General features: G+C 38.0%; 1 protein-coding gene across 5 annotated transcripts in view; it reads right to left on the reverse strand.

Annotated features, from left to right (window-relative positions):
• Positions 1-460: 460 nt before the first annotated feature.
• The window catches only part of ANKRD42 (ankyrin repeat domain 42), a 42351-nt gene continuing 23424 nt past the window's right edge, over positions 461-19387 (reverse strand). For 4 of the 5 annotated variants that reach the window (XM_084895266.1, XM_084895267.1, XM_084895265.1 and 1 more), the window contains 6 exons: positions 15975-16100; positions 14700-14805; positions 12195-12367; positions 10868-10994; positions 4451-4595; positions 461-593 (listed from right to left, as the gene is read on the reverse strand). In XM_084895266.1, the coding sequence (XP_084751392.1) occupies positions 504-593; positions 4451-4595; positions 10868-10994; positions 12195-12367; positions 14700-14805; positions 15975-16100 (767 nt within the window). In that variant the 3' untranslated portion in view covers positions 461-503. The remainder of the gene's footprint in view (positions 594-4450; positions 4596-10867; positions 10995-12194; positions 12368-14699; positions 14806-15974; positions 16101-19387) is intronic. The other variant, XR_014795978.1, reaches the window with a different exon arrangement.

Raw genomic sequence — 19387 nt, forward strand, 5'->3', positions numbered from 1 at the left:
ATATATTTTAAAGTTTATGTGAATATAAATTAATAACTCATAAATCTAAATCTTGACTTGCCTACATAACTATAAGGAGGATATATTTGGAGGGGAATATAACTGAGTATGTGTAATTTTAACATTCCTTTGAGTTTATGTAACATATTTCTGCCTTAAGAATTGGAGTAGCCGAAACCGGTTTGGCTCAGTGGATAGAGCATTGGCCTGCAGACTGAAAGGTCCCAGGTTCGATTCTGGTTAAGGGCATGTACCTTGGTTGCGGGCACATCCCCAGTAGGGGCTGTGCAAGAGGCAGCTGATGGATGATTCTCTCTCATCGATGTTTCTAACTCTCTCTCTCTCTTCCTCTCTGTAAAAAATCAATAAAATATATTTTTTTTAAAAAAGAATTGGAGTAATTGTATATCAGAGTAACTTTAGAAGAGTTTAACATATTAACATATCAATTTTTTAAATAAAAGAGAGAAATCAAGCAAGTTTATTTAAATTCGTTTCATTGCTTAGTACCTTCTCACAAAAACACCCCTAGAACACACTTTTTTCTTCACTCGCTTCTTCTCCTTGCCTGACTCAACAGAAGAGTCATCTTCCTACAAATGACAAAAAAGAGAACCAAGTTAAGATTTCTACCCTGGACACATCTCATCTTTATATCTGTTCCAAAAGAAAAAATTAATGATACTAATATTTTCAACTCTAGATTAAAATAAAATAGTGTCAGGAAGTTTGCCAGTTCAACTCTAGATTAAAATAAAATAGTGTCAGGAAGATCAGGTTTGAGATGATACAGGCCTGGAACAGAACAAACTCACCTTATGACTGAAGAAAAAATTTCCTGTGAAAAGAAAATATGTAAGGTACTCAAATCCCTACACTGTGTCACATGAGCTGTCCACAAGGACGACATCATGGCTGTCTTCACTCACAGAAGGGAGCAAGGGTCAAAGTTTCCCCAGTATACTTTCTGCCTCTTCTACTGAGACCTGATGGCCTGAAATACAAGTGCCATTGGGTTTCCTGCTGACGCTATCACTCAATTATAAAAATACTCCACCTGCTTTTCTGTATTTGTTCTTTGTATCTGTTTCCATATTCGCTTCCTTCTAGAGATTTGTCCTTTTCATCTATAACCATAAGCATTTTCCTATATTCCAAATTCATAGTTCCAGCTGGGACTTATGAAAAGAGCTAAGGCTATGGAATCAAAAGTTAGAGATTGAATACTGATCCCACCATAACTAGACAACTCTGCTCTCTGAGCCTCAGTTTCCTCAGATGTTAAATAAAGGCAGATCTAATGACATGTCATAATATGTGTAAGAACTTTGTAAGTGTTGCAAATGTAATCTGAACAAAGGGATACTATGACAACTTCCATGCTGGCTTTCTATTCTTAAAATTGCTCTTTCGAGAAACTGATGCTTTCTTATATGGATTCCACCCAAAGCACTTTATTTTGACTATTTAGAATGTTAAATATATATATATATATATATATATATATATATATATATATATATACACAGTGGTGCCTCACACAACGAACTTAATTCGTTCCAGGAGCAAGTTTGTTATGTGAAAAGTTCGTTATGTGAAACGCGTTTTCCCATAACAATACATGTTAAAAAAAATAATTCGTTCTGTAGCATAAAATATGCTAAGATGACATAAAAAAAGATAAATTTTTTGTTATTATTTTTATTTAGATACATCTAAAAACATAATTTTTTTTAAAAAAAACACACATTTTTTTAATTTTAAGACAGACTAAGTAGAGTCTACCGAATCTTGCACATCTTCATCCATTTTCTGCTTTTTGGCCGATGGTTTCATGAAAAACCTGTCCAAAGTCGTTTGTTTTTCTCTTCTCCAACATCTGCCGGAAATAATGGACAAGAGTATCGGAGTAAAGATCGTTGATCCTGTTTGCTTCAGCTGAATCCGGATAGTGGGCATTGGTAAACTCCTGAACTGCTTTCCATTTGACCAGGATGTTCTTGATGTCAGCAGTTGGGATTGGTTGATTGTTTGATTGTTGCTCCTCGTTATCAGATGACGCTTCCCTTTGAGCATTGTCCTGTTGCTGGACCAGAAGTGCTTGGAGCTCTTCAGTTGTCAGCTCTTCTTCGTGTTCCTCAATAAGCTCCTCTACATCCTCTTCCTCTACCTCTAATTCCAACCTTTGGGCCACTGTGATGATGTCCTTCACCACTTCTGTGTCATCAACTACTGCTTCTTCCTGGGTCCACGAAGGCACAAGTATCTTCCAAGCAGAAATGAGGGTCCTTTGTGACACTTCTTCCCAGGCCTTCTGTATAAGTCGTATTGCCATAAGGACATCAAATTTCTCCTTCCAAAACTTTCGGACAGTCATATTGTCTCCACCAAACTCGCATTCTTCAAACACCTTATTAAAGAGGGCTCTAGTGTAGAGTTTTTTAAAGTTCGCAATAACTTGCTGATCCATTGGCTGAAGAATGGATGTGGTGTTTGGTGGCAAATACTGCACCTTGATAAAAGGATAATTTTCCTGCAATATTTCCTCTAGGTCTTTTGGGTGAGAAGGGGCATTGTCAAGTATCAGAAGGGCTTTGAGCGGCAGTTCTTTTTCCAGTAAGAATTTCTTCACGGCAGGAGCAAAGGTTTCCAGAATCCATTCGTTGAAGATAACTTGGGTCACCCAGGCTTTTTGATTGGACTTCCAATGGACGGGCAGTTTGGACTTAATAACGTTATTTTTCTTGAAAATTCTTGGATTTTCAGAGTGATAAACCAATAGAGGTTTGATCTTGAGGTCTCCGCTGGCATTAGACGAAAACATAAGGGTAAGTCTGTCCTTCATGGCTTTGTGTCCTGGCAATTTCTTCTCCTCTTTTGTAATGAAGGTTCTGCTCGGCATTCTTTTCCAGAAAAGACCCGTTTCATCGGCATTGAACACTTGTTGTGGGCAGTATCCTTCATCCTTAATACATTTTTGAAAGTTAATAGAGAACTTTTCTGCTTCTTTTTGTCAGCACTGCCAGCCTCACCATGCATAGTAACGCTGTGAATTCCACACCTTTTCTTAAATCTAAAAAACCACCCCCTGCTGGCTTTGAATTCTTCTTCATTATCTTGATTGCTGCTACTTCCAGGGACGTTTTTCTTTAGATCGTCATAAATTCTCTTGGCTTTGTGACAGATAATATCTTGGGTTGTTACGTCACCTTTCACCTGCCTGTCCTTAATCCAAATCGCTAATAGCCTCTCCATTTCCTCGTGGATTGAAGACCTATGTTTTTCATGAAATAGTTTTGATACTCCTTTGGCTACTTTGGCTGATTTGATTGCATCCTTATTTGTCAAAATGGTGAAAATGGTGGTCTTGCTGAGGCCAAACTCTTTGACGAGGTCACACTGTTTTACCCCACATTCACTCCTTCTAATTATTTCCTGTTTCATTTCAACAGAAATCACCTTCCTGCTTTTTTTAGAAGCCATGATATAAAAAAAATATTGAGTTTAACTTAAAAGGACGACTGCCGTGATACGTGCGTGATTTAATTCGTAATGAAGAACGATTGCCGCGATATGTGCTTAAGTTAAGCGCAGTGACTAACGACTGCCTGCAGTGCCTGCGCGGAAGGATGCAATATATCGGCAGCGATCGTGGAAGCTCGGGCGAAGCAGTCGTGGAAGCTCGGGCAAAGCGGTCGTGGAAGCTCGGGCGACTTCGTTGTGTGAAACGAAGTTCGTTGTATGAATCATGAAATGAAGTTCGTTGTGTGCAGCGTTCGCTGTGCGAGGCGTTCTTTATGCGAGGCACCACTGTATGTATGTATGTGTGTGTATATATATATATATATATATATATATATATATATATATATATAAACACACACATACATACACACTCTCTAATTGCCTTAGAATTCTTATTGATAATTCTGCAAGTATTTTTTCCTTATATGGGGCAATAATAAGAACAGTAACATTTACTGAACTTTTCATGAGCCAGGCTTCTGTTCTAACCAATATATATATTAATATATCGATATATAGATGTAGATATGTGGATGTAGATATGTGTGCACTAGAAGCCCAATTCCCAAAATTCATGCAAGAGTAGCCTTCCTTCCCCAGGCTGCCAGCACCGCTTCCCTCTGGCACCTGGCACCCTGGAAGGACTTCTGGTCTAATTAGCATATTACCCTCCTTTTATTATTATAGATATATGAAGGAATATACATAGATATATATTCATTTAATACTTACAACACTCTAGGAAATATAAATTATTACCTCCAGTTTACAACTAAGGCAAAGAGAAGCTAAATGATTAGTTCAAATCAAAAAAAGGTTGAAGCCAGGATTTAAATCCAGATATCCCCAAGTCCAAACTTGAACTCTTCACTACTCTTGTATACTACTTCTTGAGAAAGATCAGGGTGTTAAGAAGGACACTAACCACTGCCATGAGACTGGGGACCTGAATATCTTCCAGGTTCTCCCTGAGCTGATCCACCGCTGCTCGATACTCATCCAGCTGACTTTCTAGCTTTTCTCTCCGTAGTCGTTCATACTGCAGCTGGTCCTGCAGCTCTTGGATAGTCCTGTCAAAAACAGATTTTGTTTTCAGCCAGTCCCAATATGAACTAAATATGATTTTGATAATAGTGAAAAGCATCCATGCACTGTATTTAAGGCAAATCAAAAAATAACTCTGTATTCGACAAATATGTATTGAGAAGCTGCATAGACCATCAATAATCTAGATGGGGATCAGCAATAAACCAAATGGACCAAATATGCCCTCAAGGTCTTGCCTTAGCAGTGGAGGAAGACAGACATGAAAGAAAATAATTATGGTATGTTGGAAGTTGATAAATGCTAAGGGAGAAAAAATAAAGCAAGAAAGAGTCATATAAAATGTTATTGAAGAGGGCATTAACATCTCATACACAGTGGCAGAGAAGGCCTTACTGAGATGGTGCTTCTGAGCAAATTTCTAAAGAAATGAGGGATATAATCAAGCAGACATCCGGGGGAAGGGCATTCCACAGGGAAGAGCGGGTCCACAGGCCCTACATCAAAAGAATCCCTGGTGACCTGAAAGACAACCAGAGGCCATGTGATTGGAATAGTTTAAAGTATAAGAAGGGATAGTAGGTAAGAAAGGTAAAACGAATCCAGTAAAGTAGAGCTTTTACTCTCAGTAAAATGGGAAGTCATTGGAGGGTCTGAGCAGAGAAACGGCATGAATTGATTTAGATTTCTTTTCTTTTGCTAAGTGTGTGTGTGTGGGGGGGGGGGGTTTCCTACTGATTTGCAGATATTTTAGCATCCTTGCATCCCTGGAATAAATCCTGCTTGGTCATGGTATATGATCTTTCTAATGTAATGCTGGATCTGATTTGCTAGAATTTTGTTGAGGATTTTAGCATCTATGTTCATCAGAGATATTGGCTTGTAATTCTCTTTCTTTGTAGTGTCTTTATCTGGTTTTGGATTAGGGTAATGCTGGCTTCATAGAAAGAGCTTGGGAGTGGTTTTTTCCTCTTGAATTTTTTAGAATAGCTGAGGAGGAGAGGTTTTAATTCTTCATTGAATGTTTGGTAAAACTCCCCTGTGAAACCATCTGGCTCAAGGCTTTTGTTTGCTGAAAGTTGTTTTTATTATTGCTTCAAATTCCTCCATAGTTATCAGCCTATTCAGGTTTTTTTATTCTTTCTGAATAAAGGAAAAATTGAGTTTTGGAAGGTTGTATTTTTCTAGGAATATGTCCATTTCTTCTAGTTGACCAGCTTGTTGGAACAGAGTTGTTCATAGTATTTTTTTTATAATCCTTTGTATTCCTGTGGGGTCTGTTGTTATTTCACCTCTTTCATTTCTGATTTTGTTTATTTGGGTCCTCTTTCTGCTTCTTGGTGAATCTGGCTAAAGGTTCGTCAATCTTGTTTATCCTTTCAAAGAACCAGCTCTTGGTTTTATTGATCTTTTGTGTGTTTCTTTGTTTTTGTTTTTGTTTTTAGATTTCATTCCCTTTTTTTGTTTGTTTTGTTTTGTTTTTTGTTTTGTTTTGTTTTGTTTTTTAATAAGTTTTTATTTTTCATATTATTACAAATGTTCCTTTCCCCCCTCCCCCACCATTGCTCTCCTCCACTAGGTTCCCACCCCACCCTCTGCCCTTTCCCCTCTCCCCATTGTCCTCATCCATAGGTGCACAGTTTATGTTCAGTCTCTTCCCACGCCCCCCTCTCCCCTTTTTCCCAAGAATCGTCAGTTCACTCCTCTTCCATACTTCTGATTCTATTATATTCAACAGTTACTATTGTTCATCAGATTTTTTTAATTTCCTTGGTTTTTAGATTCACTTGTTGATAATTACGTATTTGTTGTTCGTAATTTTTATCTTTGTTTACTTTCTCTTCTGAAAGAACCCCCTTCAGCAATTCATATAATTCTGGTTTGGTGGTGATGAACTCCTTTAGCTTTTTTTTATTAGTGAAGCTCTTTATCTGGCCTTCGATTCTGAGTGATAGCTTTGCTGGGTAGCTTATTTTTGGCTGTAGGTTCTTGCTATTCATCACCTTGAATATTTCTTGCCATTCCCTTCTGGCCTGCATGGTTTCTGTTGAGAAGTCAGCTGACAATCGTATAGGTGCTCCTTTATAAGTTACTACCTTCTTTGCTCTTGCTTCTTTTAATATTCTCTCTTTATCTTTTGCTCTTGGAATTTTAATAATGATGTGTCTCGGTGTGGTCCTCTTTGGATTCCTTTTGTTTGGAGTTCTGTGCGCTTCCTGGACTTGTAAGTCTAATTCTTTCACCAGGTGGGGGAAGTTTTCTGTCACTATTTCTTTCAGTATGTTTTCGATATCTTGCTCTCTCTCATCTTCTGGGACCCCCATAATTCTGATGTTGGTTCGCTTGAAGTTGTCCCAGAGGTTTCTTACATTATCTTCAATTTTCTGGATTCTCTTGCCTTCTAGCTTCTGTGGAGGAGTGTCTTCTGGCTCTTTATGTTCCAAATCTTTGACTTGATTCTTGCGATCTTCCCTTCTGTTTTTAGGACTCTGTAAAATATTTTTTATTTCAGACAATGTATTCTTTATTTCTTGTTGATCCCTTATCATTTCTTGCTGACTCCTTATTAATTTAGTTGATCTCTTTTCATATCCTCATAGGCCTTATCCATCTTTTCTAGGAAATTCTTGAAAAACCTTATAAGCGTAGATTGGAACTCTATATCCAGACGCTTTTTGTCCTCCATTTCTTTCGTTTGTGATCTATTTTGTTGTCGCATTTCGCAGTTACAGATGGGACGGGGTTTCAGGGTGGAGCCTGCAGCTTTGGCTTCCGTCAGCCCCGCCCTATGCGGGTCCTTCAGTGCTCGCTGCCGGCGCCTCTGAGAGAAAGGTGCCCTCGATTTTCGCCTGCTGCCAAACAGTCTATGCTCTCCCACAATGAGCCCGGTATTGGGGTTCAGCTCAGTTGGAAGTGGAGTTGGAGGTGGCGTTCACAGCAGTCTGGAGCCCCAGTCTCCTTCCCATCAGGGCAATCCCGCGGCACAGCCGGCCAGCCCTTCTCTGGGGGCAGTGTGCACGCCTCCGGAACCTCCTTTCTCCACTACCCCGGGGTTCCGCCTTACAGCCCAGCTCCCTATGGCTGAGCCTGAGTCCCCGGGGTCTGGCCCAGAACTGGGGTTCAGAGCAGTCGGGGGCCCAGCACAGTCGGAGCTTTATCTCCTTTCCGCTAGGGAACGCCCGCCAGGCACTCTGCCTCCCTCCTCTCCGGCTCCGTCCTCTCAGCGCCGCGTCTCCGCACCTTGGGCTTTTCCAGCTCCTCCGCGCCTCCTTCTGGTTTTCTCCTTACTTCTCGCTGTAGAACTTCCAGTCAGTCAACCTTCCTGTAGTTCTGGGCAATGTCCGTTTTATATTTTAGTTGTATTTTATTTTATTGAAATTGTTGTGTGCAGCTGCGGCTAGGTGATCACCTGGGCGCAGCCATCTTGGATCCCTCCCTTTTTTTTTTTTTTTTTTTAATATATTTTATTGATTTTCTTACAGAGAGGAAGGGAGAGAGATAGAGAGATAGAAACATCGATGACAGAGAAATATCGACCAGTTGCCTCTTGCACACCCCCTACCGGGGATGTGCCCACAACCAATGTACATGCCCTTGGCCGGAATCGAACCTGGGATCTTTCATTCCGCAGACTGACGCTCTACCACTGAGCCAAACCGGTTTCAGCTTATTGATCTTTTGTATTGTGGTTTTGGTCTCTATGTCATTTATTTCCTCTCTGATCTTTATTATTTCCTTCCTTCTTCTCACTCTGGGCTTTTGTTGTTGGTCTCTTTCTCATTCTTTCAGTTGTAGAGTTATTACCAGTTTTTCTTATTTTTTGAGATAGGCCTGTAATGCTATGAAATTCCCTCTCAGGACTGCTTTCACTGTGTCCCATACATTTTGGATTGTTGTGTTTTCATTGTCATTTGTTTCCAGGATGTTTTTTGCTTCTTCTTTGATCTCTTTGGTAATCCAATCATTGTTTAATAACATGCTATTTCACCTCCAAGTGTTTGAATTTTTTTGATTACTAATATTGTAGTTATTTCTAGTATTATGCCATTGTGATCTGAGAAGATGCTTGATATGATTTTCAATCTTCTTGAATTTGAAGAGACTTTGCATGTGTCCCAATATGTTATCTATCTTTGAAAATGTTCCATGTGCACTTGAGAAGAATGTATATTCTGGGTGAAATGTTCTGAAAATGTTGATTAAGTCCATCTGATCTTGTGAGTCATTTAGGATTGCTGTTTCTTTGCTGATTTTTTCTCTAGAGGATTTATTCAATGATATCAATGGGCTATTAAAGTCCCCTACTATGATTGTATTGCTGTTGATTTCTCCCTTGATGTCTTCCAGAAGTTTTTTTTTTATGTATTTGGATGCTCCTGCATTTGGTGCATATATGTTTACCAGAGTTATATCCTCTTATTATATAAATCCCTTTATATTATGAAGTGGCCTTCCTTATCTCTTATTATGGCATTTACTTTGAGGTCTAATTTGTCAGATATAAGTATTGCTACCCTAGCTCTTTTTTCATTTCCAACTGCCTGAAATATATTTTTCCATCCCTTCACTTTCAGTCTATATAAGCCCCTTGTTCTGAGGTGGGTCTCTTGTAGACAGCATATATATGGGTCATATTTTCTTATCCATTTAGCCATTTATTGGAGCATTTAATCCATTTATGTTTAAGTTTATTATTGATAGGTACTTGTTTGTAGCCATTTTTATTTGGACTTAAACATAATGGGAAACCATAAAAATCTTAGAAGAATCCATTGACAGCAAAATATCAGGCATATGTCATAGCAATATACAGTTCCTAGGACATGGAAACTAAGAAGAAAATAAGCAAATGGGACTACATAAAAATAAAAAAACTTCTGCACAGCAAAAGAAACCATCAACAAAACAACAAGAAAGCTCACTACATGGGAGAACATATTTGCCAATGTTATATCCTACAAGGGCCTACTCTCCAAAATTTATAGGGAATTTGTACAACTTAACAAAAGGAGGATAAACAAACCAATCAAAAAAAAAAAAAAAAAAGAGAGAGATACTTTTCAAAAGAAGATATAAGGAAGGCTAAGAGACATATGAAATAAAGAATCTTAAGAAAAAGAGGGGTGGGAGTGGAGAAGCTGTAGCAATAGTATAGTAAACTGCCAGGAAGAAAAGCAACAGAAACCAAAGTTTAAAACTCATTATCTAGGAAAGAATTGTTCCACTGTGAAGGGATCCAAAAACATTCAGTTAGGCTCTTTCATAAAGGCCTATACAAAAATATTCCATATCTTAGAATACTGTAATCAATTAAGAGGAAATAGACAGCTAACTAAACAATGTGATTTGTGAGATATCAACAAGGCCCCTGTTTAAAAAAAGAAAGTTAAATTTTGCCCCAGTTTTCTAGTATCTAAAATCCCACTAAAAGTTAAGAGTATTTTTGTTTAAGCTTTGTCTTTTACTCAAATTCCCAAGTACCCATGGAAGGATGACATATTAACCCTTATCAAAAACTTAGATATTACTCTGAATGCATTTACCAGACCTCTTACTGAGTCTATATTCAGAAGAAGACAGAGAAAAGGGAAGCAGGAGGTTCTAAGAATCTGAGGAAAAGACACCCAACCAAAAGAGAGGGCAGAAAAAGAGGAGAATCCTCTTTACAGACCCAAGTTTTGATTAAAAGTCTTCTCCCCTGTCTCCCTTTGTTCACTTTCCATTCTGAAAAGCAGACAGACAAGCAGAGAGGCAGTGGGAAGAAATAAAGGTATCCTCTATTCCAGCAAACATTAATTAAGTAGAAAGGCACCAAATGTGCAGAGCCAACTTAGGGAGCAGGGAGTAAAGGATGCAACTGCTCAATGCCTCTGGACACAGAACCTCTGATGAGGTTCTACAACCCTGGGCCTCAAATTCATGAATAAGCAGTCCAATTTGATAGGGATGGTTATAGATGTGTTGGTTGAAAAGCTCAACGTAGCTATGATCTCAACAACAACAAAAACAACTCTTTAGAATTTCAATTTTACAAGAAGAGAATTTTGGAGCTAGGTTGTGCAAAAATGTGACTCTATTTAACACTACTGAATTGTACTTAAAAATGGTTAAGATGCTATATTTTATGTTATGTGTATTTTAACACACACACACAAAAAAATCTTAATACCTCCTCCAAACAGGGTAGACGCTTACGCCCTTTGGTGGGGATAAAAAAACAAGTTGTTGGTCAACAAACCCTCACATGGCATTTAGAGAGAGAACTAAAAAGAAACCATTAAAGTTTGGAGGACGTTACTTTTCAGACTCCAGCTGTTCTTTCTTCTGCTTTAAGTCTTCTTCTGTTATCCCTCCCAAGTGTTTATAGTTGCTTTCAGCAATTTCCAGGAGGTGTCTCAATTCTACAATTTTCTTATAAGCTCTCACTGCAAGACAGAGTTGCATAGAAACCTAATTTAGACAGGTGCTCACAGGATGCTCATCCTGGAGCCTAGTATTCCTCTCAAGCCAGTGTCTGTGTGGTTTGGGGAGGAGGAGGATGGCGGTGGCATACACACAGAAGGATAAATATCAGCAAATAATACTTAGATGAACAAGCAATGATAAACCTAAATGAAGGGTTCTCCTCCTGCTCTTGGAGGATGTATCAGATTGTTATGACACTTAGAACTATGAACAAGGAAGTTCAAAGACTAGCAGTGGTTTAGAGGATAATCTACTATATGACAATATATATATAAAAAATTGAAATCTGCTGCATTTATTTAAAATAAGAACTAGCCCAGCTCCCGAATTTTATGATTAGTTACTTGTAATATCTATGCAAAAGGATACTGAGGGAAGGAAGTGTGTTGAGAGCTGCTTTTAGCTATTCTCTAACTATCGAACCTTCTATCCTGTGTGTCCATTCTGAAAAGCAGACAGACAAGCAGAGAGGCAATGGGAAGAAATAAACACTAGGCATCCTCCATTCTAGCAGACATTACCTGGGGTGATTTTCTCCCTTAAGGACATATAATATCATCTGCATACATTGTTGCTTACGAACTTGATGGGTGGAGAGGAATAGGTTACTAGCATCTACAGGCTCAGGTCTCTTCTCAAATGTCACTCCTTTAGAGGCTCTTATGGCTCTTATCTATAGCACCACCCTACTTTATTTTCTTTATCTATTTTCTTATTATCTGTCACCACCACATCACCAGAATGTAAATTCTGGGTGATGCTGGGGATGTTATATTGTTCACTGTTTCTCCAATAACTACAACAGTATCTGGCACAAAATTGTAGACAACAAATATTTGATGCTATTATTATTTGTAAAAATCATTTGCCAACTAACCATGGAAATCCTTGGGATGTCTCTTCCTGTTTCCTATGATCCACTTAAATAATGTTTCCTCTTATATAACATTTTCCTCTTTGAGGGAAAGAGATCATATCTTACATTTTTTTATATGTTCAACAACACCTAGTACCAAAATTACAGTTCTGGTTTCCCCCAAAATGAAAGTATTTTACTTTATAGATAATAGCTATCTTTAGGATAATTTTAAAATTTGTGGGAAAGACAACGGCTATGGCATTTCTTAAAGAACAAATCACAAGAGAGCTGGCACACTTACTTCTGGCATCTGTTTTATCCGACTCATTAAGATATAAATCATTTTTAGCATCAGTGCTTCCCTCAACACCATGTCTTATAAAACACTTCATATCATCTTCATCAATTTCATAATCATCTATATCGTATTTCTGTTGCCCCTCTAATAGCTTTACTGCTGCTAAATGGGCAAACCTGTAGAAAAGAATCAACAATGAACAAGAACCACAATTTTCAAACTGGAACTACAGTTTGAATTTAATTTAAGTAATTACACTTTGTACATTATGCCACCAACCCACCCATTCAGTAAAGGAGCAAAACTATATCTGAATATCAGTGCCAATTTGATATACTATAACCAGCTAGTAATACATGGGAAACTGTTATTCGACACTAAAGACAGGACATAATTAAAGACAGATTCCATCATTTTTATTGGCAAAAACCCAACTGAAAGAGGAGACCCAAGATGATTGCTAAATTGAACAGAAAGTTCAAAACCACCCTATTTGATCACCTGCATTTACTACCTTTTTCTGATGGCCTAATTTAGACTGTAGAATTAGTTAGTTATGGTTCCAATTTTAGGGCAACTATAGCTCTAGCATCCTTATTCTTCCCCCCATCCCCCCTTATTCTTGATTCTTCTCCAACCCAAAGCACTTGACATGGCTTTGAAGTTTAATAGAAAAATAATGACTTTCCATCATATTTTCTTTGCTATTTCCTACATCTCTGAAGCTTCCAATAATATACCTTTGATTTTGGAGTTGTTATAATTGCATTGGCCTTCATTGGAGCGTGTTGGCCTGATCCCACCTGTGCACAAATTCATGCATCAGGCCTCTAGTCACTAATATTTAGTGAGGCCAGGTCCATGAATGCTTAAATGCAAAATGTTCTAGAGGACTCAGAATAGTGGTGAATAACATAGAATCATCCCATTCAAATGCTGGCACCTCTTGAGAAGTATTGTATGATAGAGCTAATCAAAAGGAGTTTCATGGGTTTTGAAACAAATTTTGGTCTCAGGTCCTCAAGGAATATTTAGTCCATTTTTTAATTTTGTTGTGAGCTGTTTTTTTTATTTGTTTGGGGTTTTTTGTTTGTTTTTTGCTTGTTTGTTTGTTTTTTGTTAGTTTGTTTTTGTTGTTAATCCTTACCAAAGAATATTTTTCTCCATTGATTTTTTTAGAGAGTGGAAGGGAGGGGGAAAACAAAGAGAGAGAAACATTGATGTGAGAGAGGCACATCAATTGGTTGTCTCCTAGATGTGCCCCAACCAGGTCCAGAGATTGAGCCTGCAACTGAGGTACGAGGTACGTGCCCTTGACCAGAATTGCACCCACAACCCCTTCAATTCATAGGCCAATGCTCTAGCCACTGAGAAAACCAGCTAGGGCTGTTTTTTTTTCCAACTTTATTATACTTATCATGTTCCAAATGGTATGGTTAGTGTTAGTGTTACAAAGATGAAAAATCACAGTTCTTGCTCTCAAAGGAGCTTAGCATCTTGTGGAGTGATAAATTATAATTATTGTATTAATAATTATTAATTATAGTAATTATTATATGTAAACATAATTATTGTTAATTATAATAATCATATTATGTTACTAGAGGCCCAGTGTATGGATTTGTGCACATTGAAAGGAAATTAATTAGAAGGTAGCCAGAAGGACGGGATTGGGCAAGATCAGCCAGACACACCGTGGAGCCAACCTTCTGCAGTTCCTCCCAGGCTGCCCACACCTGGGGCAGCTCTGGGGCTCAAAGGGCATCTGCGGAGTGAGCCGGGTCCCTCCAGCAGGTGGGGTCCCTTGGGCTGGCCTGAGGGGATTGGGCCAAAACTGGCAGTCCATCATCCCCTGAGGGATCCCAGAGTGCAAGAGGGCACTCTGCAAAGCTGCTATTGCTCGGCAGCTCCTGCATTGAACATGTGCCCCTGGTGGTCATTGTGCATCATAGCTACTGACTGGTTGGCTGGCCACTTAGGCTTTTATATATTACTAGTGGCCTGGTGCATGAAATTCGTGCATATTTAAAGGAAATTAATTAGAAATATTTTAATATTGCTATTTGCCCTTTCTCTATAATATAATAGAAGTGTCAGAGATGAAAGAAAATTTGTAAAATGTATATGAAAACCTTCTTCCTGTTAGTGTTTGGGGTGTGCCGAAACACCCAGAGTCAAATCCCCGCCCACCTTCACAGTGCACATCATAGCGACTGAACATTCTGGTCATTCCAATGTTTTGGTCTCTTAGCTTTTATATATATAAATGGTTGCTAGTCATTGTGACAAACCCAAATTTCCAAAAGCCCCTCCTACAAGAAAGGGACAATACTACCTCCCAGTTGAGAATCACTGCTTTAGAGAAAAGAGTTGATGTACTGTCAAATGTCTATTCAGCTTGAATATTGTCATTGTATCAGCATTTGAAATGTCATTTAAGTATAACAGAGTATATGCAAAACTTTAAAAACAAAATCAAGGAAAAAAAAGTAAAGCAGATAAGAATACCTCTTAGCCACATCACTGGGTTTCTCCCCTGCTTTGTTGGTAATATTACTGTCTGCTCCCATTTTAATTATCCACTGCAAACATTCTATGTGACCTTGTCCAGCAGCTGTAAAAACAAACAGAAAATACACAAAAAGTTGTTACTAGTAATTTTAAACACCATTAGAGAGTACTTTTATAAATACTGATACTTCCAATAACCTATAAATTGAACAGATGTAATTTTCACCATTTCAATTATTCATTCATCAGACAAGCATGTAATCAAATATACACTGTGCTCATCACCTATACAGAGAACTTTACATACAGATATAAAAGTTGAGGTTCAAAGAAGTTATTTCTTTAACATCACACAGTTAATAAGTAATGGGTTTAAAACTATAATCTAGTTTTTTTTTATAATCCTTATTGAGTGTTTGCTGATATTTATAGCTCCTGACCAATCTTATATCACACCTTATATCACAAAACTTAATCCTCTGAACCTCTTAACTCAAAATTTATAGGTCCCCAATTACCTAAACTGTTTACACCTTTTTCTAAATCTTGTCCTTAAGATACATGCACTCGATATTAATTTTCACCTCCACAACGATATTAATTTTCACCTCCACAACGCTGCAAATGTGTCACTCAACTCTATGCTTATCTGACTTCTACCCATTCTTCAAAGTCTATCTCAAGATTCAGGGAAACTGGGATGGGGGACTTAATAGACTTAAAAGCACTGAATTTAGGTCTATTAAACAATGAGACTGAAGGACAGAATAGAATTTAGCTAGTGGCTGGCACATACAGACCTACAACAAATGTCTATAGAGTTGATGAGTGAATGAATAAAGAAAAAAAGTAAATGAAATCTAAACTCTGCTCTTACCAACCGTGTAACTCAGTCAAAAAACCTAGGTTCTCTGATCCTCAATTTCCTCATCTTTTACACAGATAATTTCATATTTATAAAGTAGTAGTGATTTACATTGCTGATTCATAAAATTATAATAAGGTTGTTTCCCTGGTAAGGGCACATATAAGAATCAACTGATGAATGTATAAACAAGTGAAACAACAAATTGATGTTTCCTTTCTCTCTTTTTCTCTTTCTCAAATCAATTAAAACATTTTAATTAAAATAAACAAAACAAAATAAAATAAAATAAAAATTAAGCACTCTGCCATGCATTTTCATGTTTCTGATGGGTAATTATTATAAAAGGTAAATAATTCAACAGCAATTGTGTCAGAATTGAAAATTAAACAAGAATCATAACTCACCTTTATGCATAGGAGTTGATCCATTATTATCACGTTCATTAATATTGATTACTCCATCTTCTATTAATTTCTTAAGCATTTCCAAATCACCATTAAAGGCAGCCACGTGACCTGGAAATGCTAAACCTATGAATAAAAAATTCAGCATTTCAGTAAACACATGAGTTCATTCTTTTTTCCTGCCTTAAGTGGTTGCAAATTTTAGATTTCAATATTAACTGAAGTATGAGAATGTTATATTGGAATTAGTTCTTTTAACAATAAAGTAATAAAAAGAGAACCACAAAATAAGATTATTATTAACTGAGTAGGCTTTCCACCCCTCAGGACCTCAAACATGCTAGGAGTAGTATTATATCAGAACTATTCTTAGTCATATTCCTTTTTACCACAAAACACAAAGAGATAGTCATTTTTGACCCTTTGAATAAGACATACTTGGCTCAACTTCTACATTAGCATAAACCACCCTTTCCCTCTGTTTGTAAGGAAGTGAAGAAAGTAAACGGTAAGCAAATAAAGTATAGGTATATACACATATACCTATATATATGTGTATAAAAATATATAAATATATATATACACACACACATACATGTGTGGATGTACCTGATCTACTAGTGCCTAGCATGTCTATATATAAAAATCCAGGCTTGTAACATCCAAAATGACTGAAGGCTCGACCAAACGCCAGGCTGCGCACACAGCAGGCGAGCAGGCTGAACTGCAATCAGACAGGCATGTGGTTAGGAGCCAGTCATCCCAGATTGTAAGAGGACATCCCCGGATGGGTCCCAGATTGGAAAGAGTATAGGCTGGGCTGAGGAACCCCCGCCTCCATGCATGAATTTCATGCACCAGGCCTCTAGTCTGTATATATAAAAGCCTAAGCGACCATTACAACTGAAGGACCAGAACAAGTGGAACGACCGGATAGTAGCTATGACACACACTAACCCAGACTTTGCTGCTGAGGCCCTGACAGCCCAACATCTGATTCATCTGCATCCTGGACCCAGACAGGAGGAAAGAGGGAGCCCAATTCCTCGCAGAATCAGCAGTGCCTTAGCTTGCTGCTGGCGCCCTGACCTGGGTGCCAGAGGGACTTTTTAATGTTATGCTCCAATCCTATGTATTTAACAAACAGCCCAGGTCCTGGGTGCCAGAGGGAAGCCGGTGCTGGCAGCCAAGGAAAGGAAGACCTACTCTTGCATAAATTTTCATGCATTGGGCCTCTAATCTATACTAATATAAAGGGTAATATGCTAATTAGACCAGGAGACCTTCTGAGAGACCTTCCTGATATCCTTCCAGAAAAAGCCATGGTGGTGGGGCTGAGGCAGAGGCAGTTAGGGGAGATTAGACCAGAAGGGGAGGGCAGTTGTGGTGATCAGGCCGGCAGGGGGAGCAGTTGGGAGTGAGCCCTGCACTCTGGACCCAGATAGGAGGGAAGAGGGGAGGAGGAAGCCCAATTCCTTGAGGAATCAGCCATTGGTTAGCTTGCTGCTGGGGCCAACCTCCCATGGTCCCTCCCCCCCAGCATGCTGGACCCCTCAAATCAGCCCCAATCACAGATTAGGCCAAGGGACTCCACCCATGCATGAATTCATGCACTGAGGCTCCAGTAGCAAATACTTGATAAAAAAAATTTAATAACTACTACATATATTGAGCCCTTCCTGAATGCCAGGCACAGTTGTAAGCACTTTCAAGGATTGCCTCATTTAAGCCTTTTAGCAACTCTGAGATACATCTATTCTCATTTTTACATATTGAAAAAAAAAAAAAAAAACTTAGAATAGCCAAAGAGTATGTTAAAAAGAACAAAGTTTGAAACTTACAGCCTCACTATAAAGCAGGGGTCTTCAAACTACGGCCCGAGGGCCACATGCAGCCCCCAGGGGAGTCTGATCCTGCCCGCCAGGTTTTTTGGGCAGTGAGCGCAGCCAAGGTGTTACAGTAGGGATTAGTAGTTCATATAGTCCGGCCCTCCAGCTCTCTGAGGGACCGTGATCTGGCCCCCACTTTAAAAAGTTTGAGGACCCCTGCATAAAGCAACAGTCATCAAGACAGGGTAGTACTGGCAAATAAACAGATATATTAGTATGATAGATAGAATGCAGAGGCCAGAAATACACCTATACATATACACATGGCTGATTTTTTTTATATATATATTTTATTGATTTTGTACAGAGAGGAAGGGAGAGAGATAGAGAGTTAGAAACATCGATGAGAGAGAGTCATTGATCAGCTGCCTCTTGCAACCAAGGTACATGCCCTTGACCGGAATCGAACCCGGGACCCTTCAGTCCCCAAGCCGACGCTCTATCCATTGAGCCAAACCGGTCCCGACTGATTTTTTTTTTATAAAGCTTCTTTCCAAAAATATGGAGCTAGGACAAGTGGCTATATTTTGATAAAGTAAAATCTACACTTTATTTCATTCAGTAACATCAACTTTAACTTGATATAGAGATCAAAGATATGAATTAAAAAGCTAAAATTGTAAAATTGCTAGAGAATAGAGAATATCTTGCTGACCCTGGGGTAGGCAAATATTTCATAGATAGGACACAAAAAACACATAACCTGTAAAATATTGATAAATTGTACTTTATCAAAATTTAAATTTTTTGCTCTTTGAAAGACACTATTACAAAAATGCAAACTTCAGAGTGGGAGACAATATTTGCAATACATATATCTTACAAAACATAATAAACTGTCAAATATTCAGTAATTAGTAGATAGTCAATCCAATAAAAATGGGTAAAAGAATTAAATGGACACTTCATAAAAGAAGATACATGAATAGCCATATAAGAAGATACTCAATATCATTAGTTATCAGGAAAAGGTAGATTAAAACCACAATAATGTAACACTTCACATTCATTAGAATGGCTAAAATGAAACATGACCATATCAAATGCTGGGAATTCCATGAAGCAAATAGAATTCTCATGCATATCTGATGGGGATGTAAAGTGATCCAATTACTCTGGAAAACAATTAGACAACTTTTTAACGTTATGTTCCACTCCTATGTATTTAACAAGAAAAATGCAAACATATGTCTGTATAAATGTTCAGAACAGATCTCTATTATTAACAACAGCCCAAACTGGAAGCAATCCAAATACTCATCAGCAGGTGAACTGATAAAACATATACATTCATACAATAGAATACTATTTAGAGATAAAAAGGAATGAACTACTAAATTTTATATATATATAAAATTTTGTAGTTCATATTATATATATATAAAATTCAAAATTATTAATTTTAAAAAATCAAACTAATCTATATCAGCAATTTTCAACTGATGTGCTGCAAGAATTATTAGAAGATTCAATAGCTGACTATTTAGTCAGGGGCACTGACCTCTTTTCCCTTAGACTATCAAA

Source organism: Pipistrellus hanaki, assembly GCF_964339955.1.
Source record: "Pipistrellus hanaki genome assembly, chromosome: 9".
Taxonomy (NCBI): domain Eukaryota; kingdom Metazoa; phylum Chordata; class Mammalia; order Chiroptera; family Vespertilionidae; genus Pipistrellus; species Pipistrellus hanaki.